Below are 23773 nucleotides of genomic sequence, written 5' to 3'. Positions count from 1 at the left end.
GACTTCCCTGGCAGTCCAGTGGGTTAAGACTCCGCACTCCCACGCAGGGGGTGCAGATTCCATCCCTGGTCACGGAAGATCTCATACGCCGCATGGTGCAGCCAAAAAAAAAAAAAAAAAAAAAACTGAATTAAACAGATTCTCTAACGATCTAACTTCTATGAACCTTTAATAAACTTACACACATCATGAATTTCCAAGATGCGGATATAATAAGTAGGGTTTCCAATTTATTTGATACCTACCCCCATGGAAATCTCTTCCAGGTATTCTGAAACACACCAGAGAAACAATACCGGCATTATTCTTAAAATTTAAATTATCCCTTAACCCCATCTCCACTGATTATTATAAACTCTTAGGATGAACTAACATTCCCTTTGGCCTTATGAACAAATAAATCATATGACCTAAAATAATTCAAACATTTTCATAGCTTATATTTTGTAGTATGTATACTATTTGTACACTTTCTGAAACAAATGAAGGTATTAGATATTGATTTAAACCCCAGCACTCAAATATTCACAGGAACTATCCACTCGTTCCTAGTTATCTGATAAATGAAAATTTACATTTTAAAATCTAAGTTTATTTTTAAATCTTACTGTTAATCTTAAACTTCACAATAAAAATACAGTTTTCTGGCAAAGTAATAAGTGATACAGATGGTTTAATTCCACTTCAGAAGATTCTAAAATTGAGCTCCTCTCAAACACCATTCAGCTGGTGAAACAAATACTAGTAACTATAGTGAAGTTGTATTAGGAATGAAAATCCTTGAATCCACACATAACAATGATTCTTTGTTAAGAAACTTTATTCTTTCACTTCCTACTCCTCTTCATCTGCTTTTAAACAGATTTAAAAGCAAACCAAAAAATATATATATATACAAATATCCTTAAATTGCCTACCAACAAAGCAAATGGATTGTACCTGAAATCTTATGATTTCTTCTACAAAATTTATCATCTCATACTCTTTAACACTAATTAACATGGTATTCTTTCATTCCACCTCCATTTCTCCCTCTAGTTTCATTTGATCTGTTATTCTCAATCTCTTCTGTTTACACAAGGAGTAACAAAAAGTGATCATCTTTTTAGCTGAAAACAATGGCTGTGGCTTAATAACCAACAGTAGACAGCTTCATATTGCCATTTCGGACACAGAGAATGGACACAGGTGTGCCTGAGACACTGATCCCCTGGGGCTGCAACACCTCTAGCAAGCCAAGAATAGTCTTATCCATTTACTCCAGTGTCGCATACAATATTTTTCTGTCTCCCTTGATTTGAAAAGGGTTAGGAAACACTGCTCTACAGCATACACTGCTACATCAAATAGTGTAAGAAAAAAGAAAAATTAAAGAAAAATTCAATCAAGTCCGTTAGAAATAACAATAATTTTTTCAGGATGGTGGCTATATTAAGACTAGATTTTAGTTATTAACATTTTCCCTTGGGACTTCCCTGGTGGTACAGTGGTTAAGAATCCGCCTGCCTGGGCTTCCCTGGTGGCGCAGTGGTTGAGAGTCCGCATGCTGATGCAGGGGACACGGGTTCGTGCCCTGGTCCGGGAAGATCCCACATGCCGCGGAGCAGCTAGGCCCATGAGCCACAACTACTGAGCCTGTGCTCTAGAGGCCACGAGCCACAACTACTGAGCCCTTGTGCCGCAACTACTGAAGCCCACAGGCCTAGAGCCCATGCTCCACAACAAGAGAAGCAACCACAGTGAGAAGCCCGTGCACCACAATGAAGAGTAGCCCCCTCTTGCTGCAACTAGAGAAAGCCCGTGTGCAGCAACGAAGACCCAACACAGCCAAAAATAAATAAATAAGTAAATAAATTAAAAAAAAAAAATTTTCCCTTGAGATTGGAGATATGGTTTTGGGTTTTTTTTTGCGATGTGTGGGCCTCTCACTGCTGTGGCCTCTCCCATTGCGGAGCGCAGGCTCAGCAGCCATGGCTCACAGACCCAGCCGCTCTGCAGCATGTGGGATCCTCCTGGACCGGGGCACGAACCCGTGTCCCCTGCATCGGCAGGCTGACTCTCAACCACTGCGCCACCAGGGAAGCCCGAGATATGGTTTATTTTAGTAAAAAAAAAAAAAAAGCAGAAAACATTTTTTACATTTGATCAGCTAAATGCCAACTTTGTATTTCACCTGTTTTCATAACCAACAATTATGTGAACGATCCTAATCATATGCTCTTCGTAACAATTAGTTTTCCATAAAAAGTTACTGTGTTCAAACATGTAACTGAACTCAAGTGCAAGCAGTTCTAAAACTAGAATTTAAGATTATTTAGTTATTATTAAGTGGGTAATGACTCTTTAGTAACTAAACACATTAGTTCCTGATAATGAGCACAGACATGAGGCGACTCTACACAACAGGCAAGAAACTATAATTCATTCCTTTAAAAGCCAAATAGGTTTCACATTCACTTCCTGATTACAATCCTTGCAATAAATTCTGATACGCTGCCTGAAAGAGATCAGGTTATACTTAAGTAGGGGGAAAAACAAAAATAAAGCACTCAACACTTTTTGTGAAATCCAGCAGTCTTAAAGAGGGTGCTTCAAACATCAATGTGCATAAAAATCACTTGGGGATTTTGTTAAAATTCAGATTCTGATTCAGTAGGACTGGGATGGAGCCTGATATTTCTAAGGAGCTCCAAGCTGATGCTTATGCTCCTGGTCCACAGACTATATACTGCATACTTGAGAACTTACACCCCTACTTCCATGACACTGGTTAACATAATGGATAAAAATTTAAAGCAGACACCAATCCTCACCTCATTTAATTTCTATGGTTTCATGAGATTAATCTGGGGGGGATGGTTATTAAACTGTTGATGTTTGAGAAAAACGCAGATAACTTCTGAAAGGTGGGGGCATTAAGAGAGGTTGTAATAATAACAAGGGCAAACACCTACAGAGTACTTACTATATGCCACTGAAATGTCTTAAGTACTTCACTTAGGTTAACTGATTCTCCTAACACTGTGAGGTAGAAACTATTGCCAGACCTATTCTACAGAAGGTAAACTGAGTGACAAAGACTTTACTCAGATTGCATGTAACTAATAAATGCCAGAGCCAGGATTTAAATCCAAGCAGTCTAGTACTAGAGTCTACACTTTTAATCACTATACTAACAGTGTCTCTCCCAAGAACATACAACAGAATTAAAATAGCAAATCCAGGGCTTCCCAGGTGGCGCAGTGATTGAGAGTCCACCTTCCAATGCAGGAGACACGGGTTCGTGCCCCGGTCCAGGAAGATCCCACATGCCACGGAGCGGCTGGGCCCGTGAGCCATGGCCCCTGAGCCTGCGTGTCCGGAGCCTGTGGTCCGCAACAGGAGAGGCCACAACAGTGAGAGGCCCACGTACCGCAAAAAAAAAAAGCAAATCCAAATGGCTTACTCTTAAGAGAAAATGATGCAAGTGTTAAAAGTGTAAAAGTGTTAAAGAACAGAGTGAGCAACAGAGGTTCTCTTCAGGTGACTGACAACTGAGGCTTGGTGAACACCATGACTTAACAATATGTAGCATTTTGCTATATTAGAAATTGTTCTGGACTTCAGCATAATAGCTAAATAGTTGAAAAAAATTCTTTTTTAATTTTTTTTTTTTAATGGGAGACCACTTCGGTGGCAAAAATGGGGTTTCACTTCATGGAATAAGCAGTTTGAGACCAATGTCCCAGGGGCGACTAGTAACGAAGAGTTCTGACATCCAGGACTTATAATAGCAGCAGTGGCAGACATAGCTGAAATGACAAGTAATGAAAATTGCTTTAGCAAAAATATTTTGGACTGAAGGGATGAGTAACTAAAAGTAGAAACGTAAGGGACAAAGCATAACATGACCAGGAATTTGATACTGTTGAGTTGAGGGGAAGAAATGGAAAAACTAAATTGCTATTTCAAACAAAGAAATACAGGAAGGAAATAAACATTAAAGGCTGAATAATTTTTAGGAGAATAAGAACTGGTCATCAGAAAAGATTTTCTAAGCAATGGTTAACTGTTCAGACAGTACCGCTGCAGAAGATATAGGACTAAACAGATGGATACGGTCAAACAAAAGTAGATGAGGAATCATCACTTCAATGAGCCCAAATATGAATATGGCTGACCAAGCACAAAAGAGGTCCCAGGAAACACAGTACACAGGCCTACAGAATATGCAGAAAGTGAAAATATTAACCCTCAGACATCACATTCATTCATTTGACAAACATTTCTTGAGACACATCATGAGTCTGGCACTATTCTAGGTGCCAGGGATACAGGGGTGACCATACCAGGTCAAAAGCCCTGCCTTCATAGACTTACATTCTACTGGGAGAAACTAGTAGACTTGGAAGAGAATACTGAATATTGAAAGCCTAGAATGAAGCCCTTTAATATAGGAGAATATACAGATCTATTTACAGGACACAGGTTAACAAAATATTAACCCCTCCTTCCCCAGCAGAGGAAGCTCTGTAGCCTGAAGTGTTCCTCATTAAGCATTCTTTGTCCTCTCAAAAAAGACGCTAAAATGATAAATGTATTTAAAATATATCTACAAATGAAGTACAATTTGACTTTTACTTCCAAGAATGGCTATAAGTAATACTCCCAGACAGGCAGCACAATAAATTGTACTTCAAAGTTTTCCAAATGCAACACTTCTTGGATCAAAACATTTTATTAGTGTAACCATTTTTAAAATAACTGGAAATGCTTCTATAATATACCACAAAATTATAAGCGGAAAAAGTATCCGAATAAAAGAAAACAAATCTTGAATTTACAAAAAAGTCAGGATTTGGGCTTGGTGGACTTTAAAAGAATCTCACCAATATTTGATTTTAGCCCCTGACTACCCTAGGCTGTAACACCTGCCTCAGACTGCCAAAAAATTAAGTTCAACTGAGCACAGGTGTCAGTTATTACGTGCAAAAATTTTAAGAGGCTGTGGCACCTTCTGGGTCTTGTCTACCAACACCTACACACTACAGAAAGCTGACTTAAACCTACCACTTCTTTTAAGTGTTTCTTAACAAGCAATCTGTTCTCTCTATACAAATAAGGAGAAACAATAAGGAAATACTTGTTTCAACATGAACTATCCTTATAACAATGCATTACACAGTTGGATCTCATTTGCTTTACAATGCTAACATTTTTCTGTGCTACAGTACCCTGGATGTACCTAACATTCTGGAGAACAAATACTGTGATCTCCAAAGTCTGAAAATGTTACTCACTTAAGTTTTTTTGGTTAAAAAAACCAAATCCGTTTTTAATTACAAAATTAAAGTGACTAGCAAGCAAAGATTAGGTGTAAAATGAACTGATTCTCTTTTCACCACACCCTTGTCACAAAAAATGCACGAGTGTAGACTTAGGTACATACTCTGAATCAGTAAGTCATATGGGAGAACTTAAACAATCTGGGAATGTCATTTTGGACCAAAGAAATGCTTCCACAAATAAATTAACTTCATTCCAGTACTCAAAGGGATCTTTAAAGTTACTGCCTACGCAAGTGTTGTCTTACTCTTTACTTCCTGGCACAAGCTCATCTTGAGATTTTAAACCTTCCTGGCTTTTAGATGCATATGAGACGGCCAGGATTTCAAAAGATTATCTCTGGATACGATGAAACAGGGAAACAGGCAGATCTGCCACTGGATGACCCAACCGAGCCAACAAAATGCTGTCTTAATTTAGTGAGTCCCTGACTTGTAGGAGTTAAAAACTCTCACCCCTTATATTGCGATGACGTAATCTTCCCCACTGCATTTCTCTTGGACTTAAAGGGGAGGACAAAAAAAAAAAAAACGAACAAAGAAAATTTCCCCCTAAAGAGAGGAATTAGGCAAACGGCAGAACGACAGTTTCGGGAGGTGGTTAGGTAACTCCCTGAAAGGGAAGCTTCAGCTGAATAGGCAGGGCGAGTTGGAGAAGGAAATGTAAATGCTATTAGGAACTCGACCTAAGGCAGGAATAAAGGAGACCAGAGAAGCGGTGACCAGGCCCACCCCGCGGGACAAGGCGTCGGGCTGCGGGACCGCTGAGGGAGGCGCGCGGCAAGCAAAGCCCCGGGCCGTCAGCGAGCCGCGCGCTGCCCGGCCGCCACTTCCCCGCCGCGCTCGCAGTCCGCTCCCCTCCCCCCGCTCGCCGCAAAATGTCCGCGGCGGCGCCCGGCGAAGCAGGAAGTCGAAGCCGGGGCGCGGGGGGCAGACCCGGCCTGGGAGTCCGAGTCACCGCCACCCCGCGCACCCCAGGCGCCGGCCAGCGGCTCCGCGGTTCATGGCGCCCCGGACCGCCGCCCGCCCTAGGGGTCCGCGGCGCCGGGGGGGAGGGGAGCAGGGTGGTGGGGATGGGTGTGACCCTTTCCTTCCGCCGCTGCCAGGTGACAGCCCGGCCCCGGCCGCGCCCTCGGCCCTGCCCCGGCGTCCCGGCCAAACACCTCTTGCCTGACCTGTGCCCCCCAAGCCTTGCCCCCCGCGACCCCCTCCGCTCCGTCCCCCGACAGAACCCGGACCCGCGCTCGCCCGGACGGCGCCGCGCTCGCCCGGCACCCCGCCCCCACCGCGCGCGCCCCACAATCCCAGGCTTCCAGGGATCCCAGAGATGGGGTGTCCCCCCCGGACGGGGAGAGGCCGGGGGCGGCGCGGCGGGGACCGGACTGCGGGGAGGCCGCTCCCGCGGGGAGCCTCGGGCCCCGCACTCACCTCAGCTCCTCCGCCGGGGCGTTGGCAGCAGTGCGCGGGGTCTCCTCGGCTGCCGGACAGGGGCACGCGCCTGACGTCAGCACGCAAGACACGCACGGTTGGGTGCCCGCGGAAAAGGGAGGGACCGGGAGGCGAAAAGAGGCAGAGCGGTTCCGGGCGGGGCCTGAACTCCTCCCCTGCCCGGGTTCTGGCCGCCTAACGCGCACGCGCCAGCCAGCGCCGCTTGCTAGTTGGTGGCTGGTGTCCGTAACTCTCCAGTGGTTCCGCTGAATTTGTAATAATGCTATAAACTGTCGTTTGCGAAACGCTTCCACTAACATGTCATTTGATCCTTGCAACCTTACGAAGTTTTATCATCCCGATTTTGCAGAGAAGACAGTGGCTACTCAAACAGGGGCAGTGACTTGCCCGAGATCACCCTACAAGTGGACGGCCTCCTGACTCCCCAGGCCTGTAATAACTGCGCCTTGGCGTGAGAGCTGAGGGCTAGCTTCTCATCTCTGCCAACAACCCACTGTCCCTCGCTCCAACCATATAGGTCGTCTTTTGGTTTAGAGACTTTCTCCCCACCGGAAGGCCTCGCACTCACCGTTTCTCCTGGCTTCCTCCTCTTCAGCCCTTCCTTTGGCTTTCAGCCTTCAAATGTCACTGCCTTCCTGATCATCCTATCCACACAGCACCTGTTTATCATGTGTCTTTCCGGCTAGTGTGCAAACTTCAGGAGAATAGGAACCTTTTCTGTCTTTTCTCAGATGTTTCCCAGTGTTAGAGGGAAATAGTTTATCTTAATAATAGTTCATTTATTGATGACTACTACAGTTAGTTGGCCAAGAAAAACACCTATTTCCAATATAGTTAAAAGTCTTTTGGACTTTTTAATTACACAAGAAGAATAACTACATTTTTTGAGTGTTTACTATAGGTATGGTGCTAACAGGTTTGCATGTAATAGTAGGTAATGTAAAATTCATAACCACCCTATAAGTTAAGAACTATTACCCCCACTTATTGATGCATGAAGGTGTTAAGGGACTTACCCAATGTCACCGAGCCAGGCAGTAGCAGAGCTAGGTCTTGAACCCAAGAGGCTGGCTCTAGTTTACCTACATACTACCTAGCAGGTGTATTGCAAAGAAATCAGAAGATAAGCTTCAGCTGTAGTACTACCCCTAGTGATGCCAACTATTAACATTTTGGTGTACACCTTTCCACATATTCATAGATGTAGATACATGTATACACATTTGTTGCACAAAGACAGATTGTACTCTGCATTTCTCTCTCAAAACTACATTGAGAGCATCTTTCCACGTCAAATAAAGCATCATTTTTAAAGGCTGCATTCTACTATATGGGCATTACAATGTTTATTCAATCAATCTCCTACTGTTGGAATTTAGGTTATTTTTGGCTACTGTAAATTTTTGACTCTTGTAAAAATGCATGAGCTTAATTTCTTAAACTTGAGGGAAAACTGGTTGTTTTCTCCCCCTGCAGGACCAGTTGGCAGTGACCTTTCCTCCATCCCATCTCACAATTCCATCAGTGTCCCCAGACAGTGTCTGCCCTTTCCATCAGCAGCAATATCTCGTGAGGTGTCACCCAACCCACTTGGCTTTTCCTGCCTTTATTCTGAAGACAAGGACACACTTAGCACTTTGTCTATCCGGTTGTCAGGTTTTTGTCGGAAGGACCCTCCCCAACATTTTCACAGCCCCCAAGGCAGTAGCGTTACTATTTGACCCCAGTCTACACCTTCCCCTGCTGCCAGCCCAGACCCCCACCTCCTAGTGCCCCTTCCCCACAGCACCACTGGCTGCAGCTGCTTCATATTGGCAGAAGGCGCAGCCTGTGGGTCTCCAGGCCTCCTTCCCCTGTGGTTACCAGCCCAGGGTCTGTTCCTTCTTCCTTTGGTAACAGCACTTCCACTTCTCCTGGGGCAACCCTTCCCCCAGTTCTCAATCCCTGTGGCTCTATAGGAGATGTCTACCCCTAGCTGCAGGGATAGACATGTGACCCATGCTTGGCCAATCAGCATTTTAGAGAGCTCTCTTGCCACAGCATCTCAGCAATGGGCGTATGACACAATGAGAACCACTGAGCCTTAGGTCAATTCTGAGCCTTTGGTCATCACTGTCCAGTTGAATGAATCTATCTTCTGAGGGCAGGATGTACTCATGGCACTGCTGGCGGCCACCTTCCCACTGTAAGGCGAGAGACTACCTGAGAATGAGTCCAGGATGGAGGGCAAAACAGAGCTGAGAGATGGGACAGTGAAACCAAGTCCTAGGAGCATTGTTTGAGCCCTTAGATCCAGTCTTGCTTCAATTTTCAGTCATATTAGCCGATAAATTCCCTCTACTGCCTGCAGTGGAAGCCCAAAGTCCTAACCACTGGACTGCCAGGGAATTGCCTGGATCTCAATTCTTATTAGGTCACTTCCCAGTTCAGGAAACCATGTTTTCTCCTTCGCCTTCAAAATAAAATTCAAAGTCCTTTAGCCAGGTATTCTATGTCCTCCATGATCTGGCACCAACTTGTCTTTTCAAAGTTATTTCCCTTTCCCTTCTGTATTAGTCAGAGTTCTCCAGAGAAACAGAACCAATAGGAGATTAGATAGATAGATAAATAGATAGACAGAGATCTACATCTACCTATATCTATAGTATTTATCTATATTTCCCCTTAGATATCTATCTATCTACCTGAAGAGATTTATTATACACAATTTATCACACAATTATGGAAGCTGATAAGTCCCAAGATCTTCAGGGTGAGTTGGCAAGCTGGAGACCCAGGAACTGGTATAGTTCCAGTCCAAGTCCGACAGCCTAAGAACCAGAAGAGCCAATGTTTCAGTTGCAGTCCAGTGGCCAGCAGGCTTAAGACCCAGGAAAAATCAATGTTTCAGTTTGAGTCCAAAGCCAGGAAAAATTCTTCCTTACTCAAGGGTGGGTCAGCTTTTTGTTCTATTTAGGCCTTCAACTGATTGGACGAGGCCCACCACATTAGGGAGTGCAATCTTCTCTACTCAGATATTAATATCATCCAGACACATCCAAAATAATGTTTGACCAAATATCTCAGCACCCCATGGCCCAGTCAAGTCGATATATAAAATTAACCATCACAGGACTTCCCTGGTAAAGCAGTGGTGAAAGAATCCACCTGCCAATGCAAGGGACACAGGTTCGATCCCTGGTCTGGGAAGATCCCACGTGCTGCGGAGCAGCTAAGCCTGTGTGCCGCAGCTACTGAGCCTGTGCTCCAGAGCCCGTGGGCCACAACTACTCAGCCCACGCTCCGCAACTACTAAAGCCCACGCACCCTAGAGCATGCATGCCACAACTACTGAGCCCATGTGCTGCAACTACTGAAGCCCGCGCACCTAGGGCCCGTGCTCCGCAACAAGAGAAGCCATTGCAATGAGAAGCCCGCGCATGGCAGCAAAGAGTAGCCCCTGCTCGCCACAACTAGAAAAAGCCTGGGAGCAGCAACAAAGACACACGCAGCCAAAAATTTTTTTAAAAGAAAATAATTTTTAAAAAATAATAAAATAAAATAAATCATCACAACTTCCATCACACACCTTATGCTGAAGCTAGACTAAATTACTTAGTATTGTGCATGCAGGTACCATGATTTCTGGTCTCTGTGCCCCTGCTCATGCTGTTCCCCTTGCCAAGAACAGCTTTCCTGATCATCCAACCTACCTGTCAAGTCCCACTCTCCTTTCCACTGCGAACTGTACCTTTTGCCAACACTGTCCTTGTGTCCCTTCCCACCTCTGTGACTCTGCAGATTCAGTGGTTCCCTTCTCTGTTTGCCAAACTCCTTTTTTTCAAGGACTAGCCTAGATCTCGGCTCTGAAAGCTTCGCTGACAACCCCAGGCACCAATTATTCCCATTACACTTGGTATTTAAAGCATACATATTGGAATCGTCTGTATCTGTGCTAACTAAACCATTAGGCCATGAGCAGGCAGGGGCCTTATCTTATTCATTGTTGTTTCCTTTTACCTAATTTCCTGGCACTCTGCCAGCCCTCAAAAATGTTTGATAAATAATGCATGAATGAGAGTCATCCACCTCTTCCACAAAGCCCGCTCTGCTTCTTGCCACCAAAAGTGATCTCTGCCTCTTCTAAACTCCCATAGCACTTATCTGAGGATTTCTTTGGGCCTCACCCTCTTCTGTGATGTTTACCCATGCTTTCTCTTCCTGACTGTAAGCTCCCAGCGGCAGGCTCAATTTGGGGTGCATCTTCATACCCCTAAGACTGCTCTTCGGGTTTCCCTGGTGGCGCAGTGGTTGGGAGTCCGCCTGCCGATGCAGGGGACACGCGTTCGTGCCCCGGTCTGGGAAGATCCCACATGCCGCAGAGCGGCTGGGCCCGTAAGCCATGGCCGCTGAGCCTGCGCGTCCGGAGCCTGTGCTCCGCGACGGGAGAGGCCCCAACAGTGAGAGGCCCACGTACGGCAAAAAAAAAAAAAAAAAAAAAAAGACTGCTCTTCAGGTGCCTTAAATGTAGTGAGCACTTAAACAGCGGCTGAATGAGAGAAGCCTCAACACTGCATTCTCTGCCAAATGCCAAAGAACGCAAATCCTCTACCTTCTCCCCAGAGCCTGCCAAGATTACTACAGGAGGCTCCATATTAAAGAGGCTCTCCTTTGTGGCCTTCAGTCTTAGGATTTACACGAGAAAATCCTAATTTAAGACTTTCTATGCGGGGACTTCCTTGGTGGTGCAGTGGTTAAGTGCCAATGCAGGGAACAGGGGTTGAAGCCCCAGTCCGGGAAGATCCCCCATGCTGCGTGTGCCACCACCACTGAGCCTGCGCTCTAGAGCCCGTGTGCCACAACCAGTGAGCCCGCGAGCCACAACTAGTGAGCCAGTGTTCCACAACTACTGAAGCCCGTGCGCCTCAAACCTGTGCTCCACAACAAGAGAAGCCACCGCGATGAGAAGCACATCCACTGCGACGAAGAGTAGCCCCCATTCACCACAACTAGAGAAAGCCCGCATGCAGCAACAAAGACCCAATGCAGCCAAAAATATTTAAATAAACAAATAAATAAATAAATTTATTTTAAAAAAACTTTCTGTGCGATTCATAGGCAATAAAATTATCAAGAAAATCAAGGAAGTGATTATTGTAAAAATCCGGCTACTGGCTGCCTGTAAAGGAGGTTGTAACCTGGAATGGATGGGGGAGTGCAGGGTTGGGGGGGTGGTGTTGACAGTGTTCTATTTCATGACCTGGGTGATGATTACATGGATGTTTGCTTTATAAGCATTCATTGTACTGTACATGTGTTTTACCAGCTTTTTTTCTCATGTGTAACATTTCATAAAAATTAAGGTTAGAAATAATTAAATAAAACAAAAATAAAGTCTCACTGGTGGTACTAGAAGGCTGATGTTGTTGTGTAAATTTCTATCACTCAGACGCAAGCCTTCCCTTCCATTCTGATTTACTGGCTGGTCTTTCCCTCCTCTGACTGGTCACGGCCCAGGCCTTCCCCGCAGCTCCAATTTTGCTGCTAGTACTCCAGATATACTCCTGCTTTGGCCTGCCACACCTTAGGGGGCTAGAGCTGCTGCAGCTGCAGCCTACTCCAAGGGCTTCAACCTCACCTCCTGCCCTTTCTGCAGCCCCTCCTGCCGCTCAGCCTTCCTCCTCCACTTTGTGCCACATCATTATGCTTGTCCAGGGACCTGGACCCTTCTTGGAGTCAGAGAAAGGGGAGGAACTGACCGAACCTGTTTCCTACTTGCCTTTTCTCTAACCGGCCCAGGCTTGCCTCCTTCCCTTCATCTCTGTTACACATCTCTGGTGGAGATAATCTGGGTCACTGAAGAAGGGTGGATGAGATGAGATAGGGAAGAGAAAAATCTAGAAACAACTGAGCAACTTCTTCCCCATCCGGTAGGGTTTGGTAAGAACCCAGAGGCACAATGGCACAATGATGAAGTTTTAACTTGAAAATGACCTGAGAATCACTCATGTGGACTAACTGGTCATGGGCACGTTGTCACCAATATTCAACAGTCAGTAGGTGTCTATTATGTACTAGGTACCTTGGAGGCAAAGGTGAACAATAGCCCCCTGCTTAACCCCTTCAGTGGCTTCTCCTGGCTCCTGCCCATCTCTCCGACCTCCTCTGGACCACCCACTCACTCACTGGGCTCCAGCTACGTTGCCCTCTTTGTTATTGCTCAGACACATCTGAGCTTCCTGTGCCTACCCCAGAGCCTTGTGCTTGCCGTTCTCTCTCCTGTTCCGCACGTACCTGCTCCTTTCCACCCACAGGTCTTTGCTCAAATATCACCTCTTCAAGAAGACCTCCTCCCCACCCAGCTTCAGTGGCACCTCCAACCCACTCTCACACCACACGGCTTTACTTCCTTCCTAGAGCTTATCACTATCCAAAATGATCTCACCTCTTTATTTTTCTTATTATCTGTCTCTTCCCATTAAAAAGTAAATTCAAGGCTTCCATCACCACTGTACCCTCAGTGCTAGAATATAGTGCACACTCATAAATGACTGTTGAAAAAAATACAATGAATGAAGAAGATACAATCCCTGCTCAAAGAATTAAGATCATGTAGTGGGACAAATAATCAAAATAAGTGCTACTATGAGGTATGTACAAGGATCTGGGGGAATAAGAAGCGTATTCACAATAGTTGTATGTAACATTTATTAAGTACTTCCTAAGTTCCAGGTATTGTGCTAAGTATTTAATATGTATTATCTCATTTGAAATTCACAAGAACTCTGGAATATAGAAACCCTGATCTCCAACAAAAATGAGGAATGGGGGCGTCCCTGGTGGCGCTGTGGTTGAGAGTCCGCCTGCCGATGCAGGGGACATGGGTTCGTGCCCCGGTCCGGGAAGATCCCACATACCACGGAGCGGCTGGGCCCGTGAGCCATGGTCGCTGAGCCTGCGTGTCCGGAGCCTGTGCTCCGCAACGGGAGAAGCCACAACAGTGAGAGGCCCGCATACTGCAAAAAAAAAAAAAAAAATGAGGAATGAAGAGGCTAGTAACACGTAGCCAAAGTCATACAGCTGGTAGGTGGATTCAAACCCAGAGGTGATCAAGAAAGATTTCCCAAAGGAGCGAGGTTTAATCTGAGTCTAGACGACTTGCACAGACTGGTCAGGCCAGGGTGGGGCGTGCTGACAGAACAGAAAGATCCCTGGTAGAAAGAACAGGCATGTCAGGTTCACAGGCATGGAAAAGCAGGATGCTCAGGGGACAGATGAATTGTGCAGACATAATGTTGAACATAAGAAGCCGGACACAAAAGGGTATATACTGTATTACTCCACTCGGTTCAGAAACAGGCAACACTACTCTAGAGCAATAGAAATCATAACAGTTACTTTTTTTGGGGGGTTGATGACTAGGGAAGGGCATGAGGGAGACTTCTAGGGAGCTGTTTAAATTCTGTATCTTCATCTGGAAGGTGGTTAGAGGAGTATGCCCACTTTGGATAAATTCATTGAGTTGTACAATTAAGATGTGCACTTTACAGGATGCGTGCTACATTTAAACCTTAAAAATTAAAGGTCACTACATCAGTAGTATTGGCCTAAAAACTAAAACACTTGGGATTTTTTTTAAGAAATGTGGAATTTTTTCAATGATGAGGTTTAATGCCTGTGGATAAGGTAAGCAATGAGGAGAGAGATGGGGAGGAATGGGAAGACAAAAAACAGGATTTTATGTGGAGAAATGAGAAGACACAGCTGTTTGAGAGAGGGGCTCAGAAGGAAAGAACAAGATCAAAGGGACAGCTGAGAAGGAATCACTCACTGAATCTTCCCTTAGCCAAGCAGATTCAGATACAATAACATTTATTGAATATTTCTGTGCTTTCGGTACTGTGCTAGGGTGACCTGGGCTGGGAATGAGACAGAAACGAGACAGGTGTGGGAACTGGAGCTCAGAGAGGTGACATGACTTGTCTGAGATCACACACCTCGTAAGTGCTGGAGTTACCTTTGCTAGAAACATCCCATTTGTGCTGGATCCTAAGACAGGGCTCCAAAACACTTAAGTACTGGCCCCAATTGAAGGCGGAGTTTTGGCTCAGAGGAAGTGAAGGGGAGGCCCTGGCTGCTTTGGTGGTGGTGGTGGCTTCCTGCCCAGAAGACACACCCAGCTTCAAAATCACTATTCTGGGCAGTCAGGTTGTTGCTAGGCACCAAGGGGGCCCTGGAGCTTTCAAGCAGAGCCAGCCAAAGGCAGTTAACCTCACCTCACTGCAATGTCAGGTACAGAACAGAGAAGAAAGCCGGCCACCCCAGTGAAGCCTGAGTGAAGCCTTCTTCTTTCGGGGGGTCTTATTTTCATCATCATCTCCAGCTTTAAACAGGAATTAATAATCTCCCTCCCCCCGCCCCCAATGAAATGCTTGTTTCCCATGAATTCTAGTTATTTGTGTCCACTAGAAGGAAACCCCTTAAGTCAGGCAGCAACCATGTGTCTCCTACAAAAATTAAGCTATTCCTAGAAGATCAGTCATGTGCAGGTCCTGTGTTGGAGGCCAAGAGCAGAGATTCCCTCTACGTGGGGTTCACAATCTGCTTGGGGACACAAACTAGGCACCGCATTACAGTGTGAGACTTAGAACAGGGCATGGCACATTGGGTACACAATGCATATTATGGCACATTGGGTACACAATGCATATTCACTGAATGAACAGGGACTTAGAACTTAAACTTAAAGGGAAGGTGTTATAGGAGCTCACAAGAGGGATTCAAATGCTGATTCAAGGCAGAAATCAAAGGCGGCTTCACGAAGGTGACCATGGCTATCTGCATCACAAAGAATGAAGAGGAGTAGGCTGGCAAAGATCAGGGGAGGCGTAGAGATGGGGCATTTCGGGCCAAGGGAAAATGGCCAATAAATGCATGGTGGTGGGTGGAAAATGCTTAGCAAAATAGTCAACTCATTGTCAAGGGCATTGTACTGAGCTGCCTGTGGAAACTGACCACACATGGTGCTCCTAGGAAGGCCAGTTACACTTGAATTCTCCAGCCACCACCACCGTTTTCATGCACTCCTCATGGCCCCCACACCCCACCCCCTGAGTTGGCTTCCTTTCCAGCAGCCAGGGCCTGGCACCCACTCACTGCTCAGGGAGTAGCTGCCCAACAGATGACATATTTTTCCATGGCTCTAGCCAGTTGCTAGGAATCTCATATTACCTTGTGGTCAGAACACTGGTTTTCACCAGTAGCCATCTGGCAGGAGCATTTTTCAATAACTAGAGGCAAATATTCTCTTGTGGAACTGGAGTCAATATAATCACAAAGGGGAAATTAGACACGAGACATTTTAGAAATGCTTCCCGCTAGCTCCTCTACATTGTCCTCCTCTTGCCCTGTCACTCACAGAATTTAAAGTGTTTAAGGTCCTTTAGAACTGGGGTCTAGATTGACTCAGAAATGACAATGACTGGCATTGGTGATAACTACTCCGCTGGGTGAAGGCACAGGAATCATCTTGGAGACAGAGAGAGGGAATGACTGTACTCCAAATCCCCGCAGGGCTCCTGAAACACTTAAAGTTGGTTTACTCCTTAGTATCCAGGCAGTGTGACCTCATGGCAAGGGCCTGGGACTAGAGCCAGACAAAATGGAGATGAACTCAAGCTTCTCCTCTTACTGGGTTGGTTTGGGGTAAGGATTTGCATCTGTAAGTTCACTTCCATGAGAAAGCGTCGGTACCACAGGGGTGCTGGGAGACAGCGCTGGGCATTGTGCCAGTTCTGGTTTGAGGTTCTGGTTCTGTAATTTACCTCTCTAAACCTCACTTATGCTTTGGAGATTTGACTCCATACCTGAATCCTCTACCTTGCTTTTTTTTTAAAATATTTTATTTTTGGCTGAGGTGGGTCTTCGTTACTGCGCACAGGCTTTCTCTGGTTGCAGTGAGTGGGGGCTGCTCTTCGTTGTAGTGCGCGGGCTTCTCATTGTGGTAGCTTCTCCTGTTGCGGAGCACCAGCTGTAGGTACGCAGGCTCAGTAGCTGCAGGATCAGTAGTTGTGGCGCACGGGCTGTTGCTCTGAGGCATGTGGGATCTTCCCGGACCAGGGATCAAACCCGTGTCCCCTGCATTGGCAGGCAGTAAACCTCTGTATGTTGACAGCAAAAGACAGCTAAGGGTTATTGGACATGAAAAATATACATACTAAACATGCATAACATATTTTGTGTAAATAAAAAGGGATATACGGGGATGTCGGGCCAGTGGTTAAGACTCTGGACTTCCACTGCAGGGGGCGTGGGTTTGATCCCTGGTTGGGGAGCTAAGACCCCACATGCTACACGGCATGGCCAAAAACAAAAAGGGGGGAGGGGATATACATATTTGTGTGCACATGCATGTATATCTGCTTACATAATTTATATTTTCTGGAAGGATGCATAAGAAACTTAATGGGAAGAGATCCTTTAAATTTTCCATTTATACCCTTCTATACTATTGGACTTTTCTATACACACACAAATGTATTTTATAACCTTAAAAAATGTCAACAGGAGGGCTTCCCTGGTGGCGCAGTGGTTGAGGGTCCACCTGCCGATGCAGGGGACACGAGTTCATGCCCCGGTCCAGCAAGATCCCACATGCCGTGGAGCGGCTGGGCCCATGAGCCTTGACCGCTGGGCCTGCGCGTCCGGAGCCTGTGCTCCACAACGGGAGAGGCCACAACAGTGAGAGGCCTGCGTACCGCAAAAAAAAAAAAATGTCAACAGGAGTTACCATTTGGACCCTTTTTGGTTTTTTCATATTTTGTGTGTGAAATGAATCTAAGAAATGTTATTTTAAATGGTAACATAAAGATGAGAAAAGCCAAAGAAACGTCTTGCACACAGGAGATTGCAGACATGATGGAAAAAGCCCAAGGCTAAGGGGACAGAAATCCAAGGCTCAGATTCTAGCTCTACCACTTATGAGCCAGAATACTTAACTGCTGGTTCTCAGTTTTCTCATCTGTAGAGCAGGTGTATTTACCTAAATAGGTAACCTCACATGAGTTAGGATTAAATGAATCAAGAATGCATCTAGTCTAGATCCTGGCACACAGTCAACCATCCCAATAAAACATTCTCAAAGTTAGAGGCATAGTATTAATCTTCCTACCAAAACTCTTTTTAAGATTTGCCAGAGTAAGTGGCATTACCCAAACACATAAAGGAAACATATTGTACAACAGGGGGAATATAGCCAATATTTTGTAATAACTGTAAGTGTAAAATAACCTTTAAACATTGCATAAGAATTTTTTTTAATTAAAAAAGAAAAAAGGGGCTTCCCTGGTGGCGCAGCAGTTGAGAGTCCGCCTGCCGACACAGGGGACACGGGTTCGAGCCCTGGTCTGGGAAGATCCCACATGCCACGGAACGGTTAGGCCCGTGAGCCATGGCCGCTGAGCCTGCGCGTCCGGAGCCTGTGCTCCGCAACGGGAGAGGCCACAACAGTGAGAGGCCCATGTACCGCAAAAAAAAAAAGAAAAAAAAAAAAAGAAAAAAGGAACCATAAAGCCCAATTCATACAACTTTCCCAATAGCTTTCTCAATTCAACATTAACCTTAAGAGACCATGGGGGCTTCCCTGGTGGCGCAGTGGTTGAGAGTCCGCCTGCCGATGCAGAGGACACGAGTTCGTGCCCCGGTCCGGGAGGATCCCACATGCCGCTGAGCCTGCGCGTCCGGAGCCTGTGCTCCGCAACCGGAGAGGCCGCGACCGTGAGAGGCCCGCATACCACCAAAAAAAAAAAAAAGGCCATGGACCTGAGAGTAATCTGTGGCATGTCTAGATGAACTCTCCTCCTTAAAATCAGTGGTTTTCAACCAGGGGCAAACTTGCCCCCAAGGAACATTTGGCAATGTTTGGAGACATTTTGGCTGTCACATCTAGGGGGTGTTACTTTTAACTAGTGAGCAGAGGATAGAGATGCTGCTGAATATCCTATAATCCATAGGACAAGTCCCCACAGAAGGGAATTACCTGGTCCCAAAGTGCCAAGGTTGAGAAAAAACAGTGCTAAGTGCACTCAATCCAGGAAACCTCAGCTGTTTTGTAATAAAACCCCCAAAGTGAAAACTTTTTGGTCCACCTGTAAACTCTGGTCCTTTACTTGCATGCTAAATTCTAGGCCACCGAAGCAGCTGAGAAACTTAAGCAGGTCAGGAAATTCCTTAACACCAGGAGTTCCTAATGCCTGCAGACTAAAGGAAATACCTTCAGAATGTCTGGAACAAACTGGAGTACTGAAGATATAACACTTAGAGTTCCTCCTTTGCCAATGTTAAATTTTACTCTTAGAATTTAGAGAGCTTAACCCAGTCAATGAAAGGCACAGTGAGTTCACCTACCTGTATGTTCACTATTCCCCAAACACTGTACGCCCTCACATCCCCATGCCTTTGCAAAAGGTGCACCTTCTGTCCAGTGATCTCCTACTCCCAAAGTTCAATTAAAATGCCACTTCTCTTAGCTATTTCCTCTTTGCTTTTAACATTTTTTTTCAATAGATCTTTATTGGAGTATAATTGCTTCACAGCACTGTGTTAGTTTCTGTTGTACAACAAAGCGAATCAGCCATATGCATACACATATCCCCATATCCCCTCCCTCTGGAGCCTCCCTCCCATCCTCCCTATCCCACCCCTCTAGGTCATCACGTTTCTTAGTGCTCTCTCAAAACCAGATGCCAAAAGGAAAACTAGCTTTATTCTAGCATTTCTAGTGATATATTTGGATAGCTTCTTCCTCTCCTCAAAAACTATACATTTCCTTCAAACTTGGTTTTATAGTATTTATATGCTAGCATCTAGAAGAGTCCCAAAAGGCACAGGAAGTACTAAACAAACATCAGCAGAATCAACATAAGTTCCAGCATGGAGTTAACCAGCCCCTATCCCAAAAGATTAGTTTCCGAATTGGTATCAAGTGTGTTAACAGGAGCGGATCTACAAATCCCAAAGCCAGGCCACAGAGACAGAAAGGATCCTCAAGACTGGGTCATGCTGGGGAAGCAGCTGCTGTTTCCTCTCTGCCTGTCACAACCAGAGCTACTGCTCTGTCTCAGCTGTCAACCAAAGTACAGGCCTCCACACACACAAAGCCAGGATGACCTCTGTTTCGGGAAGAGCAGAATTGTCAGATGGTCGAGTGAGTTCTCTTACAGGAAGACGAGCTGTAGAACAAAGGTGATGAAAATGGAGAAAGAGCACATCAAACAGCCCCGCCTGAGAGTTACCTCTTATGACCCTGTTTTACCCCTCTCAGTTTTGTCCAATTTAAATTCTGACTTTGAAAACAAAGGCCAGGCCTGTTCCTATTTCCCAGCTCAGCGAATGCCACATAGTTCTTATCTCCAGCTCACATCTACTCGTGATAATTATCTCACCTTTCTCAAATGCTGACTACTAAGAGCTAAACTGGTAAATCATCAAAGGACATTTTTACTAAAAACAGAACTTTAGTATTTCAAGGACACCCCAAATGAATTACTGGTGGGGTTACAGAAGCTTCCATTCATGCCACCACAACAAGAATCAAGAATATTAAAGTTGAAGCGATCACCTCTTTGGATACATAAAAACAATATATTAAAGCATGTCACAAAGGGCAAAAAAGGAGGCATTCAGCAGAGCAAAACAAGCAGCGGGCTGACTGTCCTTACAAGAGGGCAGGGAAACTCATTCTGGAGTTCACAGTCCCAGGAAATAGAGCTGCTTCAGCCAAAAAAAGGTTTTGGTTAATTCTTATTACAGCTAGTCAAAGGCAAGCTCAGAGAAAACCGAGGTTCAGATTTCCCATGACTGCAGTTGGATCTTGTAACAAAGAGAACCTTTGGTTACTTCTCACATGTAGGCTGAGCAAGAAGCAAGCAGTAGGATTTAGCCAGTGACTCTGACCCCAGGCTGACATCTCTGTGCCCGAGCTCTGAGCTCCTCAGGGAGGACGGCCTGGAATTGCTCCTGCACCAGTATTTCCACAATCTGCTCCTTTGTGTGAATATCAGGTCTCAGCCACTGTCCAGCAAGCTCCTGGAGATGTCTGAGGACATCCCTGGGGCCAGCTGCATCCTCATAGCGGAACTGCCGGAACCTCTGCCTGGAGGCTGCAGGGTTGAGAGGACTCCCTCGGGGCACAGTCTCAAGGTCTTCTTCAGAGTCTTCATCAAGGCTCTCTGGTGGAACCTGGACCTGGGGAAGTGCTATCAGGACAACTTCTGGCTCCTCAGCCATCCTCTCATCTGGTGATGACCTTATTTCATCATTCTGGATTTCTCTATTTCTTTGTATCTCTGGGTACCCTTCAGTCTCCATTCTAGAACTCTGGAAAAGGATTTCTCAGACTCCTAGGCACAAAGAGAAAAGTCAGGGTCGGCAAAAACAAAGGATGTTAAAACCTCTTTGATCACATGGATCTGGTCCAGACCTAGGTTCCATCAACTTTTCAAACTTAACGGGGTTTCTTAATAAAGCTACTAGAGGGATTTCCCTGGTGGTCCAGTGGTAAAGAATACACCTTCCAATTCAGGGGACACAGGTTCGATCCCTGGTCGGGGACCTAACATCCCACATGCCGAGGGGCAACTAAGCCCACGTGCACCACAACTACAGAGCCCACATGCTCTGGAACCTGCACGCCACAACTGCAGAGCCCACGCATCCTGGAGCCCGCGCACCACAACTAGAGGGAGAAAACCCACATGCCACGACTAGAGAAGCCTGCATTCCTCAACAAAGATCCCATGTGCTGCAACCAGGACCTGATGCAGCCAAAAAAAATAATAATAATAATAAATAAATAAACTGTTAAAAAAAAGCTACTAGAAATTCTGTTTTTGTTTCCTCTTGCTGGATCAACTGACACAATTGAGAAAATGTATCAATAGTTTACCAAAATGTAACATGTAGATTCTCAAAGAAGAAAGAATGAAGAATGCTGGCCTTGCTAGCTGGAAAATCTTCCATCCATTTTTTCCAATACAAACATATACGCATATGATTTGTAGGGGAAATCTTTAAAATCATGGGTGTTTGCTTCCTCCAGCCACTTTTATGGAGCATTTGCTATGTCCAAAAGCAAATTATGAAGAAGTGCTAAAATAGAGGAGAAAAAGGTCTGTTCACTTACATCCAACTCTACTGTCTTTTCCATGTCCCTCCCTCTCTTTCATGAGAATGAAAGAATAGCAAGTGTTTAAAATACTTTAGGGGACTTCCCTGGTGGTGCAGTGATTAAGATTCCATGTTCCCAAGGCAGGGGGCCTGGGTTCAACCCCTGGTCCGGGAACTATATCCCGCATGCATGCCCCAACTAAGAGTTCACATGCTGCAACTAAGGAGCCAGCGACCCACAACTAAGGAGCCCGCCTGCTGCAACTAAGACCCGATGCAACCAAATAAATAAATAATTTTTTTTTTTTTTAAAGGTACTTTGGGCCTCCCTGGTGGCGCAAGTGGTTGAGAGTCCGCCTGCCGATGCAGGGGATACGGGTTCGTGCCCCGGTCTGGGAGGATCCCATGTGCCGCGGAGCGGCTGGGCCCGTGAGCCGTGGCCGCTGAGCCTGCGCGTCCGGAGCCTGCGCGTCCGGAGCCTGTGCTCCGCAACGGGGGAGGCCACAACAGTGAGAGGCCCGCATGCCGCAAAAAAAATAAAAAAAATAAAAAAATAATAAAAAAAAATAAAAAGGTACTTTAGGAGCTACCATCAGGGTGGCGTCTAAGCCAATTTTTTTTTAAAAAAAGGAAAAAAGCCTTTATGTTAAGATCAAGATCCTAAGCTCCCACCGTGTATGGGAAATTGAACTTGTCAGAAGCCTAGCAGCATACATTTCTGACTCATCGGATGCTTGACAGCTCCAGGATTAGCAAACCAGCTGTAGTGGGAGGAAGGAGGATGGGGGTCAGGTGGGCAAATCAAATACCTGTGAAATGTTGGGAAAAAAGGTTCTGTTTCATTTGGGCTAGAGCCCCAGTCCAAAGAGGGATTATTTACAGGAAAACCACATCCTATGTTAATTTATTTAAAAGAAAAAAAAAAGAGAGAGAGACTTCAGATGACAGTATAGAAATGACTATATTAATTTTCACACAAGGAATGTCCAATCATAGATCATAACCCCTGTGATGAAGCCACTTTACAGGGATCATCTTTTTTTAAATTAACACCACCTCCCCCAAGGATTAGTCCTTTCGTACTCTATATTGCAGAATTGTTGATGTTTAAAATCTCTCCTGCGTCAAATATTCTCAAATCTGTTTCCTGCACAACAACTGATAGAAGCCAACAATCACAACACTGACCAGCTGACGTGAATTAAATGGTTCTCTGCTCCTAATCACCTGCTCTCTAAACAGTCACTGACCCATTTTCTAGGAGCCTTGAATTGATTCTCAACCCCATCACGGAGATATTCTTGGAGTACACCACTTCTTCTCATGTTATCTGCATTTTTATTCAATCAACAGGGTGTGCTCATCCCCAAAAGTAAGCTTTTAACTAATCCAGGTGATAAGAAGGACAAAAGCAGAATATCTCCAAATCTCAGGGGTGCCTTCAATAAAAAAGGAAATATTTAGTCAAGGAAAGGTTGGATGAAACACTGTAGGAAAGCAAAATCTTGGGAACAACTTAAGCCATCAACAGGGAAATGATTCAATAAAGTACTGTCACCCACTCAGTGGAATACTATGCAGCCTCATAAGGAATGAAGGAGGCCTATGAGAGCTGATATGTAAAGCTGTCCATAACACAGCACCCCGTGACCAAGGTGCAGATCAGTATATGCAGTATGATCCCATCTGGGGAAATTAAAAATACATACACATAAGCATATATGACCTGATATATCCCCAAACAGTACCTGTAAAGTTATCAAAGAAATTCCTTTTACTTCTGAGGAGCAGCAACAGTGAGAGGGAAACATTTTTCTTATATCTTTCTGTATTGTTTTCTTTTTAACTACACCTAT

The 23773-nt window shown here is 45.3% G+C and overlaps 2 protein-coding genes across 4 annotated transcripts in view; both read right to left on the bottom strand.

Annotated features, from left to right (window-relative positions):
• CDC42 (cell division cycle 42) overlaps positions 1-6854 on the bottom strand; it is a 47508-nt gene extending 40654 nt beyond the window's left edge. The window contains exon 1 of one of the 3 annotated variants that reach the window (XM_060089123.1): positions 6753-6854. The gene's annotated coding sequence lies outside the window, so the exon portion shown is untranslated. Of the gene's footprint in view, positions 1-5780; positions 6092-6752 lie in introns of those variants that run through there. The other 2 variants (XM_060089122.1, XM_060089124.1) reach the window with 2 other exon arrangements.
• Positions 6855-20687: 13833 nt separating this feature from the next.
• LOC132502563 (SCAN domain-containing protein 1-like) lies at positions 20688-21038 on the bottom strand. The gene has a single exon (XM_060118479.1). It carries the CDS (start codon positions 21036-21038, stop codon positions 20688-20690), a length of 351 nt encoding a protein of 116 aa, XP_059974462.1.
• Positions 21039-23773: the final 2735 nt, after the last annotated feature.

Source organism: Mesoplodon densirostris, chromosome 2, assembly GCF_025265405.1.
Source record: "Mesoplodon densirostris isolate mMesDen1 chromosome 2, mMesDen1 primary haplotype, whole genome shotgun sequence".
NCBI lineage: Eukaryota > Metazoa > Chordata > Mammalia > Artiodactyla > Ziphiidae > Mesoplodon > Mesoplodon densirostris.
Note: the sequence above shows the minus strand (reverse complement) of the source record. Positions and strands in the feature narration are given on the sequence as shown.